At 44.1% G+C, this 20,734-nt stretch overlaps 1 protein-coding gene across 1 annotated transcript in view; it reads right to left on the minus strand.

Annotated features, from left to right (window-relative positions):
• Positions 1-20,734, minus strand: part of hyou1 (hypoxia up-regulated 1) — a 49,099-nt gene that overhangs the window by 13,990 nt on the left and 14,375 nt on the right. The window contains exons 9-19 of the mRNA XM_080214512.1: positions 17,214-17,400; positions 16,702-16,836; positions 15,870-15,952; positions 14,096-14,228; positions 11,654-11,838; positions 10,123-10,261; positions 9,516-9,576; positions 6,738-6,820; positions 4,576-4,770; positions 920-1,101; positions 537-624 (exon numbers count right to left, since the gene is read on the minus strand). Of these exons, the coding sequence (XP_080070638.1) occupies positions 537-624; positions 920-1,101; positions 4,576-4,770; positions 6,738-6,820; positions 9,516-9,576; positions 10,123-10,261; positions 11,654-11,838; positions 14,096-14,228; positions 15,870-15,952; positions 16,702-16,836; positions 17,214-17,400 (1,471 nt within the window). The remainder of the gene's footprint in view (positions 1-536; positions 625-919; positions 1,102-4,575; positions 4,771-6,737; positions 6,821-9,515; positions 9,577-10,122; positions 10,262-11,653; positions 11,839-14,095; positions 14,229-15,869; positions 15,953-16,701; positions 16,837-17,213; positions 17,401-20,734) is intronic.

Raw genomic sequence — 20,734 nt, forward strand, 5'->3', positions numbered from 1 at the left:
ATGGAAAATACAGGTTTGTGCAGTGGTCATTACACACCATGGGTAAATGTGGCCTTGGATACTCTGGGTGGCCCCGGTGTTAGGATAAAAGTGTACCGAACTGTGCAGGCACTGGGGTCTATTCCAGGACAGGTTAGCACATCCTTCAATGATCCCACGACCTTCTCAAATCATGAGAAGGTCCAGAACTGTCACGTTTACAAACAAGTTGGGTAGGTGCAAGGTGCCATGTGTTTCACGGCGGTGCAGGCAGCCCGCCACTGGTTAGACCTTCCGATTCGGCTGTTGCATCTGTACCTTGCCACCGGGCACTGTGTGTGTGCCGCTCCATTATGAATGGCAGGAGAATTCTGGCTGTGCTGCATTCCAGGGCTGCAGAGTATACTGTAAGAAACCTGATAAACAGCCTCTCGCCAAAGCTGCTGAGTTGGGAATCGATACCCTGTGCTACTGCTTGTCAATGGTCAGTTATTTTAAGAGATTGGGTATGTATATCGGGCTCAGTAATTAATTAGGGTAACAAGTGAATGTCTTACCTTTGTTTCAAAGATGAAAGCTTCCAGGGAATTGGCCATCTTTTCATGCTCCTGCTTTTGGAGATCTCGATCTGTAAGGTCCTGAAGCCTAGATGTAAACACAGGAAATCAGTGAGGATTAAAGTGGCTTCATTGGGTTACTGTGTACCTGTAATTATGGAGGATAACAATCTGGCAGGTTACAGCAGGATCCATTAAAGCCCCAGTCCCGGGTACAGGAATCTAATTGCATTTGGAATAATTCCAATGTTTGAGTCTAATGTATGGCCAGGAAAAATCACTGAAAATATCTGCTTATGGTTATTGATTATCTTTTCATTAATCTCATATTTTCCCAGTTTCACTCAGAAGCAAAGGGAGTTTAAGCAAAGAGTGGCCCTTACTTTTTTTGAGACAGACTCATTTCTTCTTGTGATATATCTGGCAGGTCCTGGATTTCCAATCCGACTGTCACATTCTCACTAATCTTCAGTCTCTTGGGACCTTTCGGTTTTTTAACCTCCTCAGTTTTATTCGATTCTGGATCTTTTACTTCCTCCTTTACAACTTCATCTGCTTTCTTATCCTGTACAAAATCAGAATAAAACCCACCAGTTTGTCACCATTTATAGCAAAACATCAATTCCAGACCAGATACCACAAACACATTCTAAACCCAGTCAGCAAACAGAAATAAAGAGCATCTCAGCATCAGCAACACACACACACACACACACAGTATCACAGCTACTCAAACATCTCCGGCTGGCTTTCGGGATAAGAAATCCTTCTCTTAGCACTGAAAAACATCTTGACAACAATTTACATTTGCACAGTACTGTCAACATTAGAAAACATGCCAAGACTTTAAATGTTGCTTTAAAGCAACATTTTAGAGACACAATACGGACATATTCGGGCCACCTGTGGATCAATGAGCCTTTAAAAGGAGGGAATCAAGGTAGACAGGGTTCAGGAGCAAATTCTAAAGCTTGGGCCTGGGCAGCAGAAGCCAAGGCTACGAGTGATAGAGATTATAACTGAGAACGCACAAGAGGCCAAAATTAGAGGAGCAAAGATATTTGGAGGATTGAGAGCCGGGAGGAGATTCCAGAGACAAGAAGGCTTGGAGCTTGGAGAAGACGGATGAGAAATTCAAAAATCAATGTGTTGATTAACTGAGCCGATGTTGGTCACTGATCACAAAGTAAATGGAGCTTGCGAGAATGCAGACAGATGTGTCTAGGGTGGTGGATAGAGGACAGCCGGTGGATGTGGTCTTTCTTGATTTTCAGAAGGCGTTTGACAAGGCACCTCACAAGAGGTTATTGCAGAAGGTCAGGGGACATGGAGTTGGGGGTAGGGTGTTAGCGTGGATAGAGGACTGGTTGTCAAATAGGAGACAGAGAGTGGGGGTCAATGGGTGCTATTCGGATTGGCGGTTGGTGACTAGTGGAGTGCCCCAGGGGTCGGTGCTGGGGCCTCAGCTATTTACCATTTATATAGATGATCTGGAGGAGGGAACCGAGTGTATGGTGTCGAAATTTGCTGATGATACCAAGATTGGTGGAACGGCAAATTGCGCAGAGGGTGTGGAGAGTCTGCAGAAGGATCTAGATAGGCTGGGCGAATGGGCCAGGAAATGGCAAATGGAATTTAATGTTGGCAAGTGCAAGGTGGTCCACTTTGGTAGGAATAATGGTAGGAAGGACTATTACTTATGTGGCGAAAAACTGCAGCATGCGACGGTGCAGAGGGACCTCGGGGTCCTTGTGCATGAGTTGCAAAAACCCAGCCTGCAGGTGCAGCAGGTGGTCAGGAAGGCTAATGGGATGCCGGCCTTCATAGCGAGGGGGATTGAATATAAAAGTAGGGAGGTCTTGCTGCAGCTGTATAGGGCATTGGTGAGGCCGCAGCTGGAGTACTGTGTGCAGTTTTGGTCGCCGCACTTACGCAAGGATATTTTGGCCTTGGAGGGAGTGCAGAGGAGGTTTACTAGGCTGATACCGGAGTTGAGGGGGTTGAGCTATGAGGAGAGGCTGAATAAACTAGGCTTGTACTCGTTAGAGTTTAGAAGAATGAGGGGAGATCTCATTGAGACGTACAAGATGATGAATGGGATGGATAGGATAGAGGTGGAGAGACTCTTCCGCTCAGAAAGGACAGTAGGACTAGGGGGCACAGCCTCAAGATAAAGGGGGGGGGGCTGTTTAGAACGGAGTTGAGGAACTTCTTCACTCAAAGGGTGGTGAATCTCTGGAATTCTCTGCCCGTTGAAGTGGTGGAGGCTGCCTCGCTCAATATTTTTAAGACGCGGGTTGATGGGTTTTTGATAAGCGAGGGGATTAAGGGTTATGGGGAGAGGGCGGGAATGTGGAACTGAGCCACGATAGATCAGCCATGATCTTATTGAATGGCGGGGCAGGCTCGAAGGGCTAGATGGCCTACTTCTGCTCCTATTCGGTTACGAGTGGTGTGCCTCAGGGATCTGTTTTGGGGCCACTGCTGTTTGTAATTTTTATTAATGATCTGGATGAGGGTATAGTTGGGTGGATTAGTAAATTTGCTGATGACGCCAAAGTCGGAGGTGTGGTAGATAGTGAGGAAGGGTGTCATAGTTTGCAGGAAGACTTAGACAGGTTGCAGAGCTGGGCCGAGAGGTGGCGGATGGAGTTTAATGCGGAGAAGTGTGAGGTAATTCACTTTGGTAGGAATAACAGATGTGTTGAGTATAGGGCTAACGGGAGGACTCTGAATAGTGTAGATGAGCAGAGGGATCTAGGTGTATGTGTACATAGATCCCTGAAAGTTGGGAATCAAGTAGATAAGGTTGTTAAGAAGGCATACAGTGTCTTGGCGTTTATTGGTAGGGGGATTGAATTTAGGAGTCGCAGCGTTATGTTGCAACTGTACACAACTCTGGTGCGGCCGCACTTGGAGTACTGTGTGCAGTTCTGGTCCCCACATTACAGGAAGGATGTGGAGGCTTTGGAGAGGGTGCAGAGGAGGTTTACCAGGATGTTGCCTGGTATGGAGGGGAGGTCCTATGAGGAGAGGCTGAGGGATTTGGGGCTGTTTTCGCTGGAAAGAAGGCGGCTAAGAGGGGATCTTATTGAAACATATAAGATGATTAGAGGTTTAGATAGGGTGGATAGCGATAGCCTTTTTCCTCTGATGGAGAAATCTAGCATGAGGGGGCATGGCTTTAAATTAAGGGGGGGTGGTTATAGGACGGATGTCAGGGGTAGGTTCTTTACCCAGAGGGTGGTGAGGGATTGGAATGCCCTGCCTGCTGCAGTTGTAAATGCACCTAGTTTGGGGGCGTTTAAGAGATCCGTGGATAGGTTTATGGACAAAAAGGGATTGGTTTAGGTTAGTGGGTCATTGTTTTGTAACTGGTCGGCGCAACATCGTGGGCCGAAGGGCCTGTTCTGCGCTGTAATGTTCTATGTTCTATTTCTTATGTTCTTAGCCTTGGGATGGTCAGCAGTGAGTGCCTTGGAACAGATAAGCGTACTGCTCAATAAGTTGGAAGATTGGCTGTGACGTCTCTGGTGACTGCTTGATGACTGAGACTCACATTTAGAATGATGTTGGGATGCCGGCGTTGGACTGGGTTGGACATAGTAACGAGTCTCACAGCACCAGGTTAAAGTCCAACGGGTTTACTATCTATTTTATCCAGTTACATGGGTAAGATGGTTATAGAGGAATATGGGCCAAATGCAGGCAATTGGGATTAGTTTAAGGATTTTAAAAAAAAGGGCAGCATGGACAAGTTAGGCCGAAAAGCCTGTTTCCATACTGTAATCCTCTATGACTCTAAGTTTATTTGGAATCACGAGCTTTCAGAATGTGGTTCCTTCATCAGCTGAGTGGTGATGAAGGAGCAGTGCTCCAAAAGCTCAGGATTCCAAATAAACCTGTTAGACTTTAACCTGTTGCTGTGAGACTTCTTACAGTGCATATTCAGAATGGTCACCAGTGAAGTGGCAACTCCAGAGAAGCTGATGAAAGAGATGGGAAGGGTGCTCGTGGGAAGAACGGAACATTTCCATACCGGAGTTTCAAGCTTCTCAGTTCTGGCCTGGTCCTCTCCTGCTTCAGGCTGCTCTGCTTTCTCTCTGTTAGGTTCAGCCTTGCCCTGCTCCTCAGACTTGCTACTCTCCTCTTCTTTGGGTGTTTCTTTCTCTTTCGGGGCCGCTGGTTCTTCCTGACCGTCCTGTTCAGTTTTACTTGCAGCATCATCTTCATCCTGAAAACAGATCAATAAAGAATTGCTGCAGTAGCAAGGGTCCATTTTCCAATTTCCATCCACAGTCAGGAGGGTTGGTCACCTGAACCGACACTCTGACTGGCAACCCGGGGCTGAGCAATGTCAGCACAGAAAATTCAAACAGAAACACACGCAGACACAGGCCTGTCTCTCTCTCTCCCGCACACACGCAGACACAGGCCTGTCTCTCTCTCTCCCGCACATACACACACAGACACAGGTCTGTCTCTCTCTCTCCCGCACATACACACAGACACAGGCCTGTCTCTCTCTCTCCCGCACATACACACACACAGACACAGGCCTGTCTCTCTCTCTCCCGCACAAACACACACAGACACAGGCCTGTCTCTCTCTCTCCCGCACATACACACACAGACACAGGCCTGTCTCTCTCTCTCCCGCACATACACACACAGACACAGGCCTGTCTCTCTCTCTCCCGCACACACACAGACACAGGCCTGTCTCTCTCTCTCCCGCACACACACAGACACAGGCCTGTCTCTCTCTCTCCCGCACACACGCAGACACAGGCCTGACTCTCTCTCTCCCGCACACACGCAGACACAGGCCTGTCTCTCTCTCTCCCGCACACACGCAGACACAGGCCTGTCTCTCTCTCTCCCGCACACACACACAGGCCTGTCTCTCTCTCTCCCGCACATACACACACACAGACACAGGCCTGTCTCTCTCTCTCCCGCACATACACACACAGACACAGGCCTGTCTCTCTCTCTCCCGCACATACACACACAGACACAGGCCTGTCTCTCTCTCTCCCGCACACACACAGACACAGGCCTGTCTCTCTCTCTCCCGCACACACACAGACACAGGCCTGTCTCTCTCTCTCCCGCACATACACACACAGACACAGGCCTGTCTCTCTCTCTCCCGCACATACACACACAGACACAGGCCTGTCTCTCTCTCTCCCGCACATACACACACAGACACAGGCCTGTCTCTCTCTCTCCCGCACATACACACACAGACACAGGCCTGTCTCTCTCTCTCCCGCACATACACACACAGACACAGGCCTGTCTCTCTCTCTCCCGCACACACACACACAGACACAGGCCTGTCTCTCTCTCTCCCGCACACACACAGACACAGGCCTGTCTCTCTCTCTCCCGCACACACACAGACACAGGCCTGTCTCTCTCTCTCCCGCACACACACAGACACAGGCCTGTCTCTCTCTTTCCCACACACACATACACAGACACAGGCCTGTCTCTCTCTCTCCCGCACACACACACACACACACACACAGACACAGGCCTGTCTCTCTCTCTCCCACACATACACAGACACAGGCCTGTCTCTCTCTCTCCCACACACACACACAGACACAGGCCTGTCTCACAACCAAGCTGCTGACCAGCAAGTGATTTCTTGCTGTCTCCACAACTTTTCCCCTGTGCAATAAATACTCTTTCCTCATGAAAAACCAGACCTTCATCGTGTATCCTAGCCGCTTGTGTACCACAGTGAGTTTCCCTCAACACAGCACACAACATAATCCAGCAAAGGCCAAGTAACTTGTGTAACTGGAAAGCAAGATCTCCTGACCCAGAAAACACCTGATTACAGTGTAGCCTTCACTCATTTATTTTCCATATTTTGTTCCTTACCAAGTTTTCTGAGCACTTGCATCCACTGATACCAGTAATGTTCCAGCGCCTCCATTTTGGAGGCTCTAGTCTGTGTCAGCAGGCCATCATAGGCAGCACCGGTCTAAGTCCTTATGCTAACCCTTCTCTCTCCAGCCAAGGGCACTGGCTAGAGATTTTTGAAATGAATCATATCCTTTCTTGGCCTCAGGCAGCTGGAAGCACAGACCAGGAATCAAGCCAGCTCTTCAGGCCTGTGACACTGCTCTTACCCAACAAGGGGAGATGGATATAGGAGAACATAAGACAGTGCACACTTACCTGCACAGATTCAGTCAGGTTCTCCTTCCCATTTGTTTCAGAGCTTCCACCTCCAAATAAACTAGAAATAGTGTTCCCAAGCTCTGTGGATAAGATCAAACTATAAGAAACTGCAAAACACTGCACTAGAAAGGAGGTCTTTACCCGATAACAGAGGGCAAGATGTTGGAATTATATATTTCAAGGTTGAACTTTTCTTCTATAAAATGGAAAGACATGATTTATACATTTGGGTTTTCAAGGTCCCAAATTCACCTTGGAACAATCAACAAGCAGACCTCGTTCAAGAAATCATCTGACAGTATTTGAGAAAGATCCAGCTGGCTGTTTTGAGCTACAGTAAATGTGATTGACAGGAAAAAGTGCTGGAAATCACATGGGGAAAGCTTCAGTTGTGAAGTTGCTGGTTTTGAAGGTAGTCTTGTTGGGGAACAAGCTGAGAAATGAAGGCTACCCTAATTGGCTCTCTCTACCTTATCTAAAATAGTGCATGGCTATGAATTTCTAACCAGAGAACCTTGTCTGCGTTTGGACCTACAGAGCCAAAGCCAGCTGATGTCCACTGAGACCCGAGAGGTCTCCATGAGGAAACACGAGGCTGACAGTGGGAAGACTCCACGAACTTTAACCTTTATTTTATCACGTCCATCCTCTAAAGCACATTTCTGCAGAGAAACGTATCTTTTAGTCCTGTATGTATGTGTGCTAGAGGAATTTTTTTAGGAAGCGATAGATAAATTATGCTTACAATTACAACCGTGTGTTAATCATTACTTGCAACTTGTTAAAAGTAATTTTGTTTTCTAATAAACATATAATATGCACACTCGCTTCCTCCATGTCATAACGGCAGTTAGAATTAAAATGCAAAAAAGTCTCTAGAAAATGACAATACATTCAAACCCTCCTTCTGATCCCTTTACAGCTCTGCAGGCAGCCACCTCCCACTGGCTCCATCACAAATAGCCATGAATTGCATTTAGTGGTAAGCCATAGAGGTTTACAGCACGGAAACAAGCCCTTTGGCCCAACTTGTCCATGCCACCCTTTTTTTTAAAACCCCTAAGCTAATCCCAATTGCCTGCATTTGGCCCGTATCCCTCTATACCCATCGTACCCATGTAACTATCTAAATGCTTTTAAAAAGATAAAATTATACCTGCCTCTATTACTACCTCTGGCAGCTTGTTCCAGACACTCGCTGCCCTCAGAAAAAATTGCCTTCTGGACACTTTTGTATCTCTCCCCTCTCACCTTAGACCTACACTCTCTAGTTTTAGACGCCCCTGCCTTTGGGAAAATATTGACTATCGAGCTGATCTATGCCCCTCATTGTTCTATAGACCTCTATAAGATCACCCCTCAGCCTCCTACGCTCCAGAGAAAAAGGTTCCAATCTATCCAGCCTCTCCTAATAACTCAAACCATCAACTCCCGGTAGTATCCTAGTAAATCTTTTTTGCTAAATCTTTCTAGTTTAATAATATCCTTTCTACATAAAAGGGGGCCAGAGCTATCCACAGTATTCCAACTGTGGCCTTACTAATGTCTTGTACAAATTCAACAAGACGTCCCAACTCCTGTATTCAATGTTCTGACCAATTAAACCAATCACGGAGCAGCCAAATTCATAGTACACCCAGCTCATTGTCCATACTTATGCACACACAGGCACCCTCCAACCAGCAGACACTCCCACACCACTCCTAACCGGCCCATGATGTTCCTGACCCAGCACCCTTCACAGCAGATAGGGGAACTGCAAACAGACACCAGACTTTCCAGATTCTCACACTGGTTTAGGGATAACACCTCAAATGAGTCAATATGCGGTCAGCGTCTACTATCCAGAGCTCATCATCCAATGGTCACTGAATCAGCAAATTATTGGAAATAAACAAAATATAGAATATATATGGAACTGAGCAGCGACAGATCAGCCATGATCTTATTGAATGGCGGGGCAGGCTCGAAGGGCTGGATGGCCTACTCCTGCTCCTATTTCTTATGTTCTTATAGGAGAACATGGTAACAAGATAGTCGCCAGCAAGTTTTTCTAGGACAAGGAGGGGAGGCTTATGATCACATTTACTGCCTGCGACTTGTTGCCCTCAATAGGGGCAAGTTATCTCTAGTTTTCACCGCAGTGGGTTGTTCACATAGCGTAAGCGAGTCACTTCCCAGCGTAATCAGATTCAACCATGTGTTGTGGAACAGGGCAGCAAGAGCAGGTTCCCTCTCTGCAGGGCATCAGTGAACCTTCTGCTTCCAGATTTATTTAAAACAATTACAGCTCACTCCAGTGAGATCAAGTTGCTATTTCTGCACCACCCTCATTAACTGATATTTAGTACAAACACACCAACAAATGTTTTTTTTAAAAAAGAGATCAAGATATGGTTGGAATGACATGTTGGGTCTCAAACAAAAACAGAAAATGCTGCAAAATTTCAGTGTGTCTGATGGCATCCGTGGAGAGAGAATAGAGCCAACTTTTCAAGTCTTAGATGGCTCTCTGTCAGAGCTATGTTGAATCTCAAGCTTGGCAGAAGCAGACAAGTTGATGTCTACAACTGCCTGCTAGTGTGGGGTAACAGAGTGTCAGTAGTTCCCACTCTGAGTCTTGAAAAAATCTAGAAGAAATCTCCAGCCTTCACTCTCCACAGTAAAAAAACTAATATTTTAAGAAAGAAAAGCATTCAACATCTCAGATTGTGAAATAAGAGCTGCCATTCAGCAGCTCAAACAGTAATTTCCTGCCAGTGGCTTTGCACTCACTAGTCAGAGTGGATTCCTCTTCAGGTTCTTCATCTTGCACCTTCTCAAACACAGCTTCCACCTACAGCAAAAGGAGACACTTTAATTCAAACAAAGCTCAAACAGGCTGAAGTGATTGTGTCAATGATTGGTGTTCAACATACTAGCAGCATGTCATCAACTGGGAATTCCAGATGTGGAATATTGATTTTCTTTACTGACCATGTGCACAGCAAGTGACACTCGTTCAGTTTATGATTAGAATGTTGATGTTAAGTTTTTGTAGATTTATTGGTCAAACAGTTTGGTGAAAGGCACAATGTTATTTTGCTAATTGTGTTTCATTTTGTTATAATTGACATTGGAGATTCGTTAATTAAATAAATATGCAAAGTTTGTTTAGCCACATTATGAGTGTAAATAAAACCTGTTACTAACGAGTCCATTTTGTTCCAAATGTGTGGCCAGGGTGTGTGTGCACCTCAGGACAGCTGACTGAATAATTCACAAGATGGTTGGAAATTGTGGGTTAATCCACTGGAGACATGACCCTCCCAGTTTCGGTGTGAGAATGAGGGGATGCAATAGATGATCAGCATTTGGAGGAAATAGCCTCCCAGATACTCACTCTGTCAAGTGCAAGTATCCCACTTTCGTCCATGTTAAAATGGGCCTTAATCCCTTTCGACTCACTATCCAAATGCTTTTCAAAACTTGAACCTACTCCACTCAGTCGAACTGTGCTCAAGTTCAATGATCCAAAGATACTGGAAAGAAAGGACAGAGTTAGAGATAATCCACTGTTCTGCTGGTTTGTTGCTAGATAACTGCAGCATGGTTGGCCCAACAACGCACTCAGGTTGTTCCAACAACGCACTCAGGTTGTTCCATAAACAACATGTTGCAAAAATTATCAGCAGAGTGTGTTCCAAAGAATGTCAAGGTCAGCGCTATACACCAGAACAAAACGCATCTGGTCTCAAATTTCCCTATCCAACATTCTAATATTTTTCCTAGCAGTGAGAGCAGAGAAAGGGAACAGTCACCTCCAGGACATCTCACAATACAACTCAAGACGAAAATCTGAGCTTAGTGGGGAACACGGCATAATGAAGCAAAGAGCAAGTGTAAAGTGGCAGCTTTCAACCAACATCATGAGACGCATCAGTTATTCATCAGTTTGCACACAGGAATTTGCTGGGTGCAAAATAACTGTAGTAAAAAGTCTGACAACACCAGGTTTTAGTCCAACCGATTTATTTGATAGTAAACTCACTAATATCTATTGAGTTTACTATCAAATAAATCGGTTGGACTAAAACCTGGTGTTGTCAGACTTTTTACTGTGTTTACCCCAGTCCAACGCCGGCATATCCACATCATGCAAAATAACTGCCACCAGTTACATAACTGGAATCCATATCTAAAGAGCACAAAATCACATCAACAATTTTTCAAAACGTCATAAAATCACAGAGACTATGGAATATTCATTTCATTAGAGTGTGCAGTTGTCTACCACAGACTGATGTTAAAACAGAAATTAAACACTAAATGATCAGATATGTGGATAAGACAGGAAAGAGAAGTTAAGGATATTCATAGAATCCCTACAGTGCAGGTGGCTGCCACTTGGTCCATCGAGTCTGCACCGACTACAATCTCACCCAGACCCTAATCCCATAACCCCACATATTTGCCCTGCTAATCCCAACACTAGTGTCAATTTAGCATGGCTGATCAACCTAACTTGCACATGTTTGGACTGTGGTAGGAACCCGGAGGAAACCCACACAAACATGGGGAGAATGTGCAGACTCCACACAGATAGTAACCCAAGCGGGAATCATACCCGGGTCCCTGGCGCTGTGAGGCAACAGTGTTAACCACTGTAACACTGAATCATAATCAGATAAGATCTGAGTGATGAAGCAGTCTAGATGGGCTAAATGGCCTACATCTGCTTCTACAATTTATGGTCAGATAGTCAAGTACCAGGAATGTTGATGGGTAATGCAAGAGAAAGCAGGAAAGTGGGACAAACCCAGTGGTTTGTGTGGAGGAGGTGTCGGTACAGACTGAATGGCTGCTTGTTGCTGCACTGGCAGGTTCTATAAGGAGCGTGGAGCTCCAAACCACTTCTCCTCCAATCACGTTACCTGAGATCGCTCTCACTGAGGAAATTCAAATCCCCATAGTTCACAAAGAACTCAAAGTCATCGGTGTAGCGATTGAAAGTGATGACTTTACGTTGCGGATACGGAGACATTCTCTGAAACAATACTCGCTTGTTGTGTTTAATGCTTTTCACACCATCCTCTTCAACTGACCGTGTAAATTCAACCTACCAAGAAAAAAACAACAGTAAATTCTGCAAGCAGAGGCCACTGGCTAACATTGGGCACTGAGACTTAGTAGTGTGACCCTGAAGAGTGGCCTCTGATGGAATCAAAGACTATCTTGAGTATTTTCAGAAATGGGGAGCTGGGGGGTGGGATTTCCCCAGTGGAATGGGACTGGGAGAGTAGCGAATCCATTTACCCTTTCCATATCTTTAACATATTTACTTATTCTTTTTCAGTTAACTATTTTTCCCTTACTGGGCTCGGATCCAGATATCCGGGAAGCCCCGCAATCTGATACAGTACTGATATTTAACTGGATTGTTTGCTGCAGTTTTATACGTGTCCTCTCAAACTGCTATTACTATCTAATTCTTATCTCCAAATCCACTACACCCAATCCGTAAAGAATTTTTTAAAAATCCAAACATCTTAATTTGTAGCCTTTCCTTTTTAACTGAAATCAGAGTTCACCTACTGCTGCTTTCCTCGACATGCAATAAACAGCCTCAATAACCAGAGGTAAATGACCCACACTATCTGTAACCCCCGTGACTTGCCTGGGTTTGCAAAACTTCACTCACTGTGCTGTCTGGAGACAATTTTAACCTGTGATCAGTGCTCCTTCCACACACATTGTCAGCCACTTCAGGTCTTGAACAGCAGGTTAGGTGTAAAGATTCGCATTCTAATCAGTAATCTCTAAACTGTCTGTGCTTTATATGCTTTGTCCGAGGCCAGAACTCTCCATTCACCTGACGAAGAGGGAAACCTCGAAAGCTTGTGCATTTACTATCAAATAAATCGGTTGGACTAAAACCTGGTGTTGTCAGACTTTTTACTGCTCTTTCTTACACACAGAATTAGTTATAGTTGAAGAGTTGCATCAGCAAAATGGGCTGTGATTTCTGTCTGCAATCTAAGACAGCATCATGATGACATTTTATCATGGACCAGAGTCATTTGCATTATGTTCTATGTTCACACTTACTCCTCCACTTTAAAGTATAACCTTTGGGTCCCTTGTTAAAGTGCGTGACTACAGTGCATTTATAACATTCCCATATACAAAGTTCATTCGTATTTTTAGTTTGTTCGACTAGAGGAACATCTGTCATGTTTAGCAACCTTCCGATTACTGAGAGGTTCTGTTTACATGATAGGGCTACTTAGCCAATGCTTAACTGAAGGCTGACAGAGCTTACGGACCCACTAACAATTGGCTGTAGCAACTTTCCCTTGTCTGGTTTCAAGCTGGTTAGGTTATCGATTGACTGAGGAGAATTCTCACACTCGCCGATGGGCAAGACCAGTTGGTTAATCATTGGGATATTGTAGAGCTGCCTGGTTTGATACCAGATTACCACATTTACCACAGAAGGTTAACTTATTTGTGAAATTTCATTGCCAGGCACTTTATCCTACAAGGTTTATACAGCACAGAAACAGGCTGTTCAAGCAGCAAGGCTATGCCAGTGGTTATGCTCCATTCAAGCTTCCTCTACTCCATTTAAACCTCAGTCTAAATCTTAACCTCCGATTTGGTGACTTCCACAGATGTTGGTTTTGTACTCTCTATTCTAAATCCCCGATACAGTATTGATATTTAACTGGATTGCTTGCTGCAGTTTTATACGTGTCCTCTCAAACTGCTATTACTACCCAATTCTTCTCTCCAAATCCACTACACCCAATCCGTAAAGAATTTTTAAAAAATCCAAACATCTTAATTTGTAGCCTTTCCTTTTTAACTGAAATCAGAGTTCACCTACTGCTGCTTTCCTCGACATGCAATAAACAGCCTCAATAACCAGAGGTAAATGACCCAGAGCGGACTTGCTCCATATCCCAGTGGAATCCATGATTAATAAATAACCAAAGTATAGTCATCTTATTTTTGCACTCAAAGCACCTGGAAACATTACCAAAGCAGGATTTCCCCTTTACTTCAGTCTGATGCACAAGGTCTGAGCAGAATTTTAGCGTCTTATAAACAGTCAAGGCAGGACTAAAACAAAGCATAGCAATGAGAGCAAACGTATGCAAACAGCAATAAGCAGCTTGACTTTGGAGAATCAAGAGGAAAGATTCTCTCCAGGGAGAATAAACATATTGCAAACATTCAGACTTTGCTTCCTCCTCGAACTCCCAGAAGATTTCACAATTCGAAAAACACATTAAACATTGCAGGAAGTGTAATCTTCAGTGAGTGAGTGAGGCAGGTGCCCATGGATGTACATACAGCCACAGTATGTCTACCTGAATTGGGTACATGGCTGCATCACGGATAAGGAAGGGTTTGACTTTGAAGGCCTTGCTGAGAGCGGCAGCCTGATACACGGCTCCCATTGATGCTGCCTCATCAGCATTAATATTCTTCCCCAACTCCTTCCTGCAAAAGGAAATTAAATCCAGTTACTGAGCAAGACACTGAAAAAAAAACCAGTTAAACATTTTATAAAAGCAAATTACTGCGGCTGCTGGAATCTGAAACCAAGCGAGAAAATGCTGGAAAATCTCAGCAGGTCTGGCAGCATCTGGAAAGAAAGAAAACAGCTGACGTTTTGAGTCCAGATGACCGTTTGTCAAAGCTTTATCAAAGGGTCGTCTGGATGCAAAACATCAGCTTTTTTCTCTCCTTACAGATGCTGCCAGACCTGCTGAGATTTTCTCTTTTGGTTTCAGTTAAACATTTTACTCTGCTAATGAGAGTTTACAGCAAAGCCCATTTTCTCAAATTTTCTCAGGCCGGGTCGAGAGTTCAGGGGTCACAGTGTAGCCCGTGGATTGGCGGCTGGACAAGTCTGCTCTTGGGAATAATCAGCAATTCCCGCCTGGAATTACCAAGATTAGCAACATTTCTTGTGGAAGACAATGGGTACAGGGCCCTCGTTCTACTGCTCAGGTACGTGCTGGGGCAATGCATGGCTTTTTATAGAATCCCTACAGTGCAGAAGGAGGTCATTCAGCTCATCGAGTCTGCACCGACCACAATGCCATCCAGGCCCTACTCCCATAACCCCACATATTTACCCTGCTGATCCTCCTAACACTAACGGTCAATTTAGCATGGCTAATCAAACTAACCCGTACATCTTTGGAGGAAACCCACGCAGATACGAAAATGAATCTCAGTCCCTGGCACCATGAAGCAGCAGTGCTAACCACTGTGCCACCATGCCACCTTTAGATTAAGGGGCTAACTAATGAAGCTTGTTTGAAATAATTGAAAATGGTTTCTTTCACCACCATATTAACCTATTTTCTTGAGTAGGGGAAGCTGGAAAAAAGGCACAAAGTCAAAGTTAGAAACTAGCTATTTAGAAGTGAAATTAGGAAACACTTCTGATGCAGAACAGGGAATAAAAATCTGGAGCACTCTCCCGATTAATTTCTGGATGTTGGAGGTCAGTTATTAAAACTGAGGTTGATAGATTTTGTTGGTGATGGATATGGAACCAAGCCAGGGAGCTGGAGTTAAGGCACAGGTCAGCCATGATCAAAGGAAATGGCAGAACAGGCCTGCAGGACTGATTGGCTTCCTCCTGTTCCTTTAGGCAGTCCTACACTCTTCGACTTGCTGCATATGGAAGCTAGCACTCAGAGATACTTCAGGTCAATTTTAAAAAGTATTTCTGTGATGTAACCATTCCATGATTCAAAGGGAAAACAAGGTTCACATTTGTCAAATCATGGTTTTTGAGCTTATCAATATTTCACTGAATTCATCATAATCTCATTTTCTTGCGATATTCCTGCTTGAAAACAATTGCGGACAAGTCATATCTGGTGGCAGGTCACATTTCCAGCATAAACTGTGCTTCACAATGCATTTCAACTCAGCAATTCTGCAATCAATAATTATATACTCATTCCAATTCGCTAAAAGCTACATACAATCACATGCGGGGACCTGGCCTCTGAAGACAACATGAATGTATATAAAAAATGAATATATCCACAGTAAAGTGGAACCTAGCAGTGTGAAGAAGGCTGGAAACAACATTGGGTTATACGACAACTGAATTCTTACTTTCCAACAGCTTTCAGCAGAACCTCCTGCACTTTCGGAACTCGTGTTGCTCCTCCCACCAGAATCACATGATCAATTTCATCCTATACGAAAAGGGGAGTCATTCAGAGAATGAAAGTTTAACATTTCAGCTGATATTTTAAAACAACGTCCAGTTGACTTATTCCTTCATTCAGGGAGTCTGGGTTCTGACGGGTACTACCCATCCTTAATTGTTCTCGAGAAGGCAGTGGTAAGAACATAAAAACATAAGAAATAGGAACAGGAGTAGGTCTTCTCGCCCCTCGAGCCTGCCTTGCCATTCAGTAAGATCATGGCTGATCTGATAGTGGTTCAGTTCCGCTCACCTGCCTGCTCCCCATAACCCTTAATTCCCTTATTGATCAGAAATCTATCTACCTGTGACTTAATCACATTTAACAAGATAGCCTCCACTGCTTCAATGGGCAGAGAATTCCAAAGATTCACTACCCTCTGGGAGAAGAAGTTCCTCCTCAAGTAAGCCCACATCTCGAGCTGCTGCAGACCATGTGGTGTAGATGTACTCATGGTACTGCTCAGGAGGGAGTTAGAAAGTGAAGGAATGGCAATGCATTCCCAAGTCAGAAATATGGAAGGGTTGGTGGGAGGGTGGGGGGAGCAACGTTTCATACACAGCCTCGGCATTGACATAAGAGTCAAGTCCTTGTATTTGATTTGATTTGATATGATAATTACATGGCTAGAAAAACAGTTCATCACTGTAGCAAATACATTCTTAGCAAAATTAAGTTACAATATCAACCGATTCACCATAAAGTCCATTGGTCACCCCAAACTATTGAATACTCACCATTTTCAACTCAGAGACTTTTAAAGCCTGATGTACGGGCTCTGCAACTCTCTCAAAAAGATCACTGCACATCTCCTCAAACTCTTGCCTTGTTACTCGGGCCTTGAAGTCAATGTCATCAAGGAGCCCCTCAATCTGCACAGAAAACACAATGACAGGTTTTGTTAAATTCATATCCAGGGGACACAAATTTATAAAATTAGCAAAAAGAGTCAGAAGTGAAGAAGTTTAGTTAAATGATGAGAGAAGGATGGAAGTAGATTGAGCAGAGCTACAGGGAAATGAGAAAGGGATTGGGGCTAATTGAGTAGCTCTTTCACAGAACCAGTGCAGGTATGATGTGCCAATGACCTCCTGCAATGCTGAGTGATTCTAGTTTCCTGTAAAAGCAAAGCTTTCCTTTTGCAAATTAACAAGTCAATGAAATTTTGTTCCTCAAACACATTTATCATGGGAGGGCCATCCTGTTTTGCAGAGACAGTAGGAACTAATAGCAAAGCTACCAATCTTACCTGTGCCATATGGTCTATATTTGCACTCAGTACTGTTTTCACACGATTTGCTTCTTTCCACAACTTGGCCATGGCTCGTGGATGCTGACGGACATCTTTGGGAGTCTTCTTTTGTGCGTTGAAGAGTTTTGCTAGGTGATCCTGTAGACGGAGTTCCATCTCAAGTCCACCAAGATTCCGATCAAAGCTGAGGGTGACAGGGAAAGGAGGGAATTACATTTATTAAATCTAACTTCAGATAACAGCAGTGCTTCAGAGGGAAAGTATCACACCTCGGAGTGAGAAGTCTGTGGGTTTAAGTCCCCTCTGGGCACTGGAGCACAAAATCTAAACTGTCGCTCCAGAGCACACAGAGTGCTGCATTGTCAAAGATGGTATATTTTGGATATGACATTGAACTATTGTTGTCACAGCTGCCATGTTTCCCACAATAGTGACTACACTTCCTTGTAAAGTGCATTGGGACATGCAAAACTGTGAAAGGTACAATAGAAACCAATATCTTTCTTTTCAGATACACAACAATTATTCTACTAGTATCTCAGGGTCTGAGAGTGTAAGTGGCATATTTTCTCTCAGAACTACAGGTTATAATTACAGTGGCAGCACAGTGGTTAGCACTGCTGCCTCACAGTGCCAGAGACCTGGGTTTGATTCCCGGCATGGGTCGCTGTCTGTGTGGAGTTTGCACATTTCCCCGTGGCTGCATGGGTTTCCTTCGGGTGCACCAGTTTCCTCCCACAGACAAAAGATATGCAGGTTGTGTAAATTGGCCTTGCTAAATTTCCCCTGTGTACCCAAACAGGCGCCACAGTGTGACGACTTGGGAAATTTCACAGAAACTTCATTGCAGTGTTAATGTAAGCCTACTTGTGACTAATAAATAAACTTTACTTTTTTACTTTTACTGAAACTTGGTGCTCAATTTAACATACTTTTAGGTTGGGCGGCAGGGGCATCAAGCAGTAGTTTATTGCCCCAAGCCATTGCCTATACTCACCACGTTAAACTGCCACACATACAGATATTCAAGGCAGGAAAGGCAGGCAGCAACATTCTACTTCTTATCTCAAAGAGGACAAAGTACAAAACTGGGGCATCTTCATTGGGATAGAGATTAAAGTGATCTGCGGCTTTTAAAACTACACAAGCTGATTCTAATGGCCAGCATAATTGGTTTGAAAAAAAAAGGAGGAAAGGTTGGAGAATGAGGAGAGATGGAAGGAACATGTGTAAAATATATCAGGCTATTACCAACACAGGAGGTGGATGGAGATAATGTAAACTGTACATCTCAAAACTAATGAACAGATCTCAACAAAACTTGGTACACAGATAGGATATATCCCAAGGAAGAACTGATTAGTTTTTGATGAAGATGCAGGTCAAATTCCAGAATTTTTTAAGAGATGTTAGCACTGGGAGACAGTGAATTGACTTTTTTTTAAAGGAATGTTTTATGATGCTGTACTTAGAATGTTATGGATTGATTCAGAGCAGGTTGTTGAATGTGGATAGGCCTAAAGCCTTCTCAGTGCAGTGGCAGCTCACAGAAGAAATATTTATTCTTTTAGCTTTATAGTTACAGAACATCAACCAGCTTGAAAAAAGCCTCAAGGAGGGTTGTGCAATTGTAATAATGCTAAGTAGCAGAGGTATGCACTCAACTGAGAGTCCTCTTCATTTGTAGAATGCTTTACTACAACTGGTCAGTGAGACAGTGATTTTAACAGCATTTCAAGTGAATACAAAAGTGGAAACAAAATTACAATTGTAACTCCAACTGAACTGCTGAGATCTCATAAAATGATCTTATAATTTACATGATTCAATGAATATTCAGAGAAGGCAAAGTTATTTTCCTTTTAAAATTTGTGATGATTGGTGAGATTTAAGCCTTTGACATGGTCCCTTATGGCAGACTGGTGCAGAAGGTGAAGTTGCATGGGATCAGAGGTGAGCTGGCAAGGTGGATACAAAACTGGCTCGGTCAAAGAAGACAAAGGGTAGCAGTGGAAGGTATGTGTCTGAATGGAGGGCTGTGACAGGTAGCGTTCCTCAGGGATCAGTGCTGGGACTTTTGCTATTTGTAATATATATTACGTGATTTGGAGGAAAATGTAACTGGATTGATTAGTAAGTTTGCGGATGACACAAAGGTTGGTGGATTTGCGCATAGCAATGAGGACCATCAGAGGATACAGCTGGATATAGATCAGTTGGAGACTTGGGTGGAAAGATGGCAGATGGTGTTTAATCCGGACAAACGTGAGGTGATGCATTTTGGAAGGTCTAATATAGATAGGAAATATATAGTAAATGACAGAACCCTTAAGAGTATTGATAGTCAAAGTAACCTGGGTGTACAGGTAGACGGATCACTAAAAGTGGCAATGCTGGCGGAGAAGGTAGTCAAGAAGGCATACGGCATGCTTGCCTTCATCAGCTGGGGTACTGAGTTTAAAAATTGGCAAGTCATGTTGCTGCTTTATAGAACCTCAGTTAGGCCACACTTGGAATATAGTGTTCAATTCTGGTCAGAAGGATGGGGAGGCTTTGGGGAGGGTACAGAAAAGATTTACTAGGGTGTTGCCTGGTAATGGAAGGCATTAGCTATGAGGAGAGGTTGGAGAAACTTGGTTTGTTCTCACTGGAATGACGAAGGTTGAGGGGAGACCTGATGGACGTCTACAAGATTATGAGAGGCATGGACAGAGAGGGTGTCAGGGTGGAAGAGTCAATTAATAGGGGGCACAGGTTTAAGTGCGAGGGGCAAGTTTTAAAAGAGATTTCGAGGCAGGTTTTTTTTTAAACAGAGTGGTGGATGCCTGGAACTCGTTGCCGGGGGAGGTAGTGGCAGTGGATACGGTAGTGACTTTTAAGGGGTGTCTTGACAAATACATGAATAGGATGGGAATAGAGGGGTATGGTCCCCGGAAGGGTAGGGGGTTTTGGTCGAGTCAGGTAGCATAGTCAGTGCAGGCTTGGAGGGCTGAAGGGCCTGTTCCTTTGCTAGAATTTTTTGTTCTTAATCCTAGGTAGCAACACTAGAACACCAGGATAGGTTCTGGTGTTCACTAACTATTAAAAGCATGAATAGCTAATGCACTGGGGATATGAATTCAAATCACCGAATTGGAATTCAAATAATCAAAAACTAGTCTCATTAATAATAAAACAATCCACTTTTGTAAAAACTCATCTGATTCACTAATATTCTTTAGGGAAGAAAAACTGCCTCCCTTACCTAGTCTGGCCTCCATCTGATTCCAGACACACGTCAATGTGACTGGCTCTTAACTGCCCTCAAATGACTGAGCAAGTCACTCAGTTGAAGGGCAATTAAGGACGGGCAACAGATATTGGACACATCAGGGGCACCTACACCTCATGAAATAAAAATAATTTTACTCAGAATAATCAATTATTATTGACTGCTCTTTCTCCCCTCTCGATTCAGCTGTGCCTGTGAGACCATCACAGATAGAATAGCAAAATTCAAATGAAAAAATTAAATGCAG

The sequence above is a fragment of the Carcharhinus amblyrhynchos genome, chromosome 29 (assembly GCF_965287045.1).
Source record: "Carcharhinus amblyrhynchos chromosome 29, sCarAmb.v2.hapA, whole genome shotgun sequence".
NCBI lineage: Eukaryota > Metazoa > Chordata > Chondrichthyes > Carcharhiniformes > Carcharhinidae > Carcharhinus > Carcharhinus amblyrhynchos.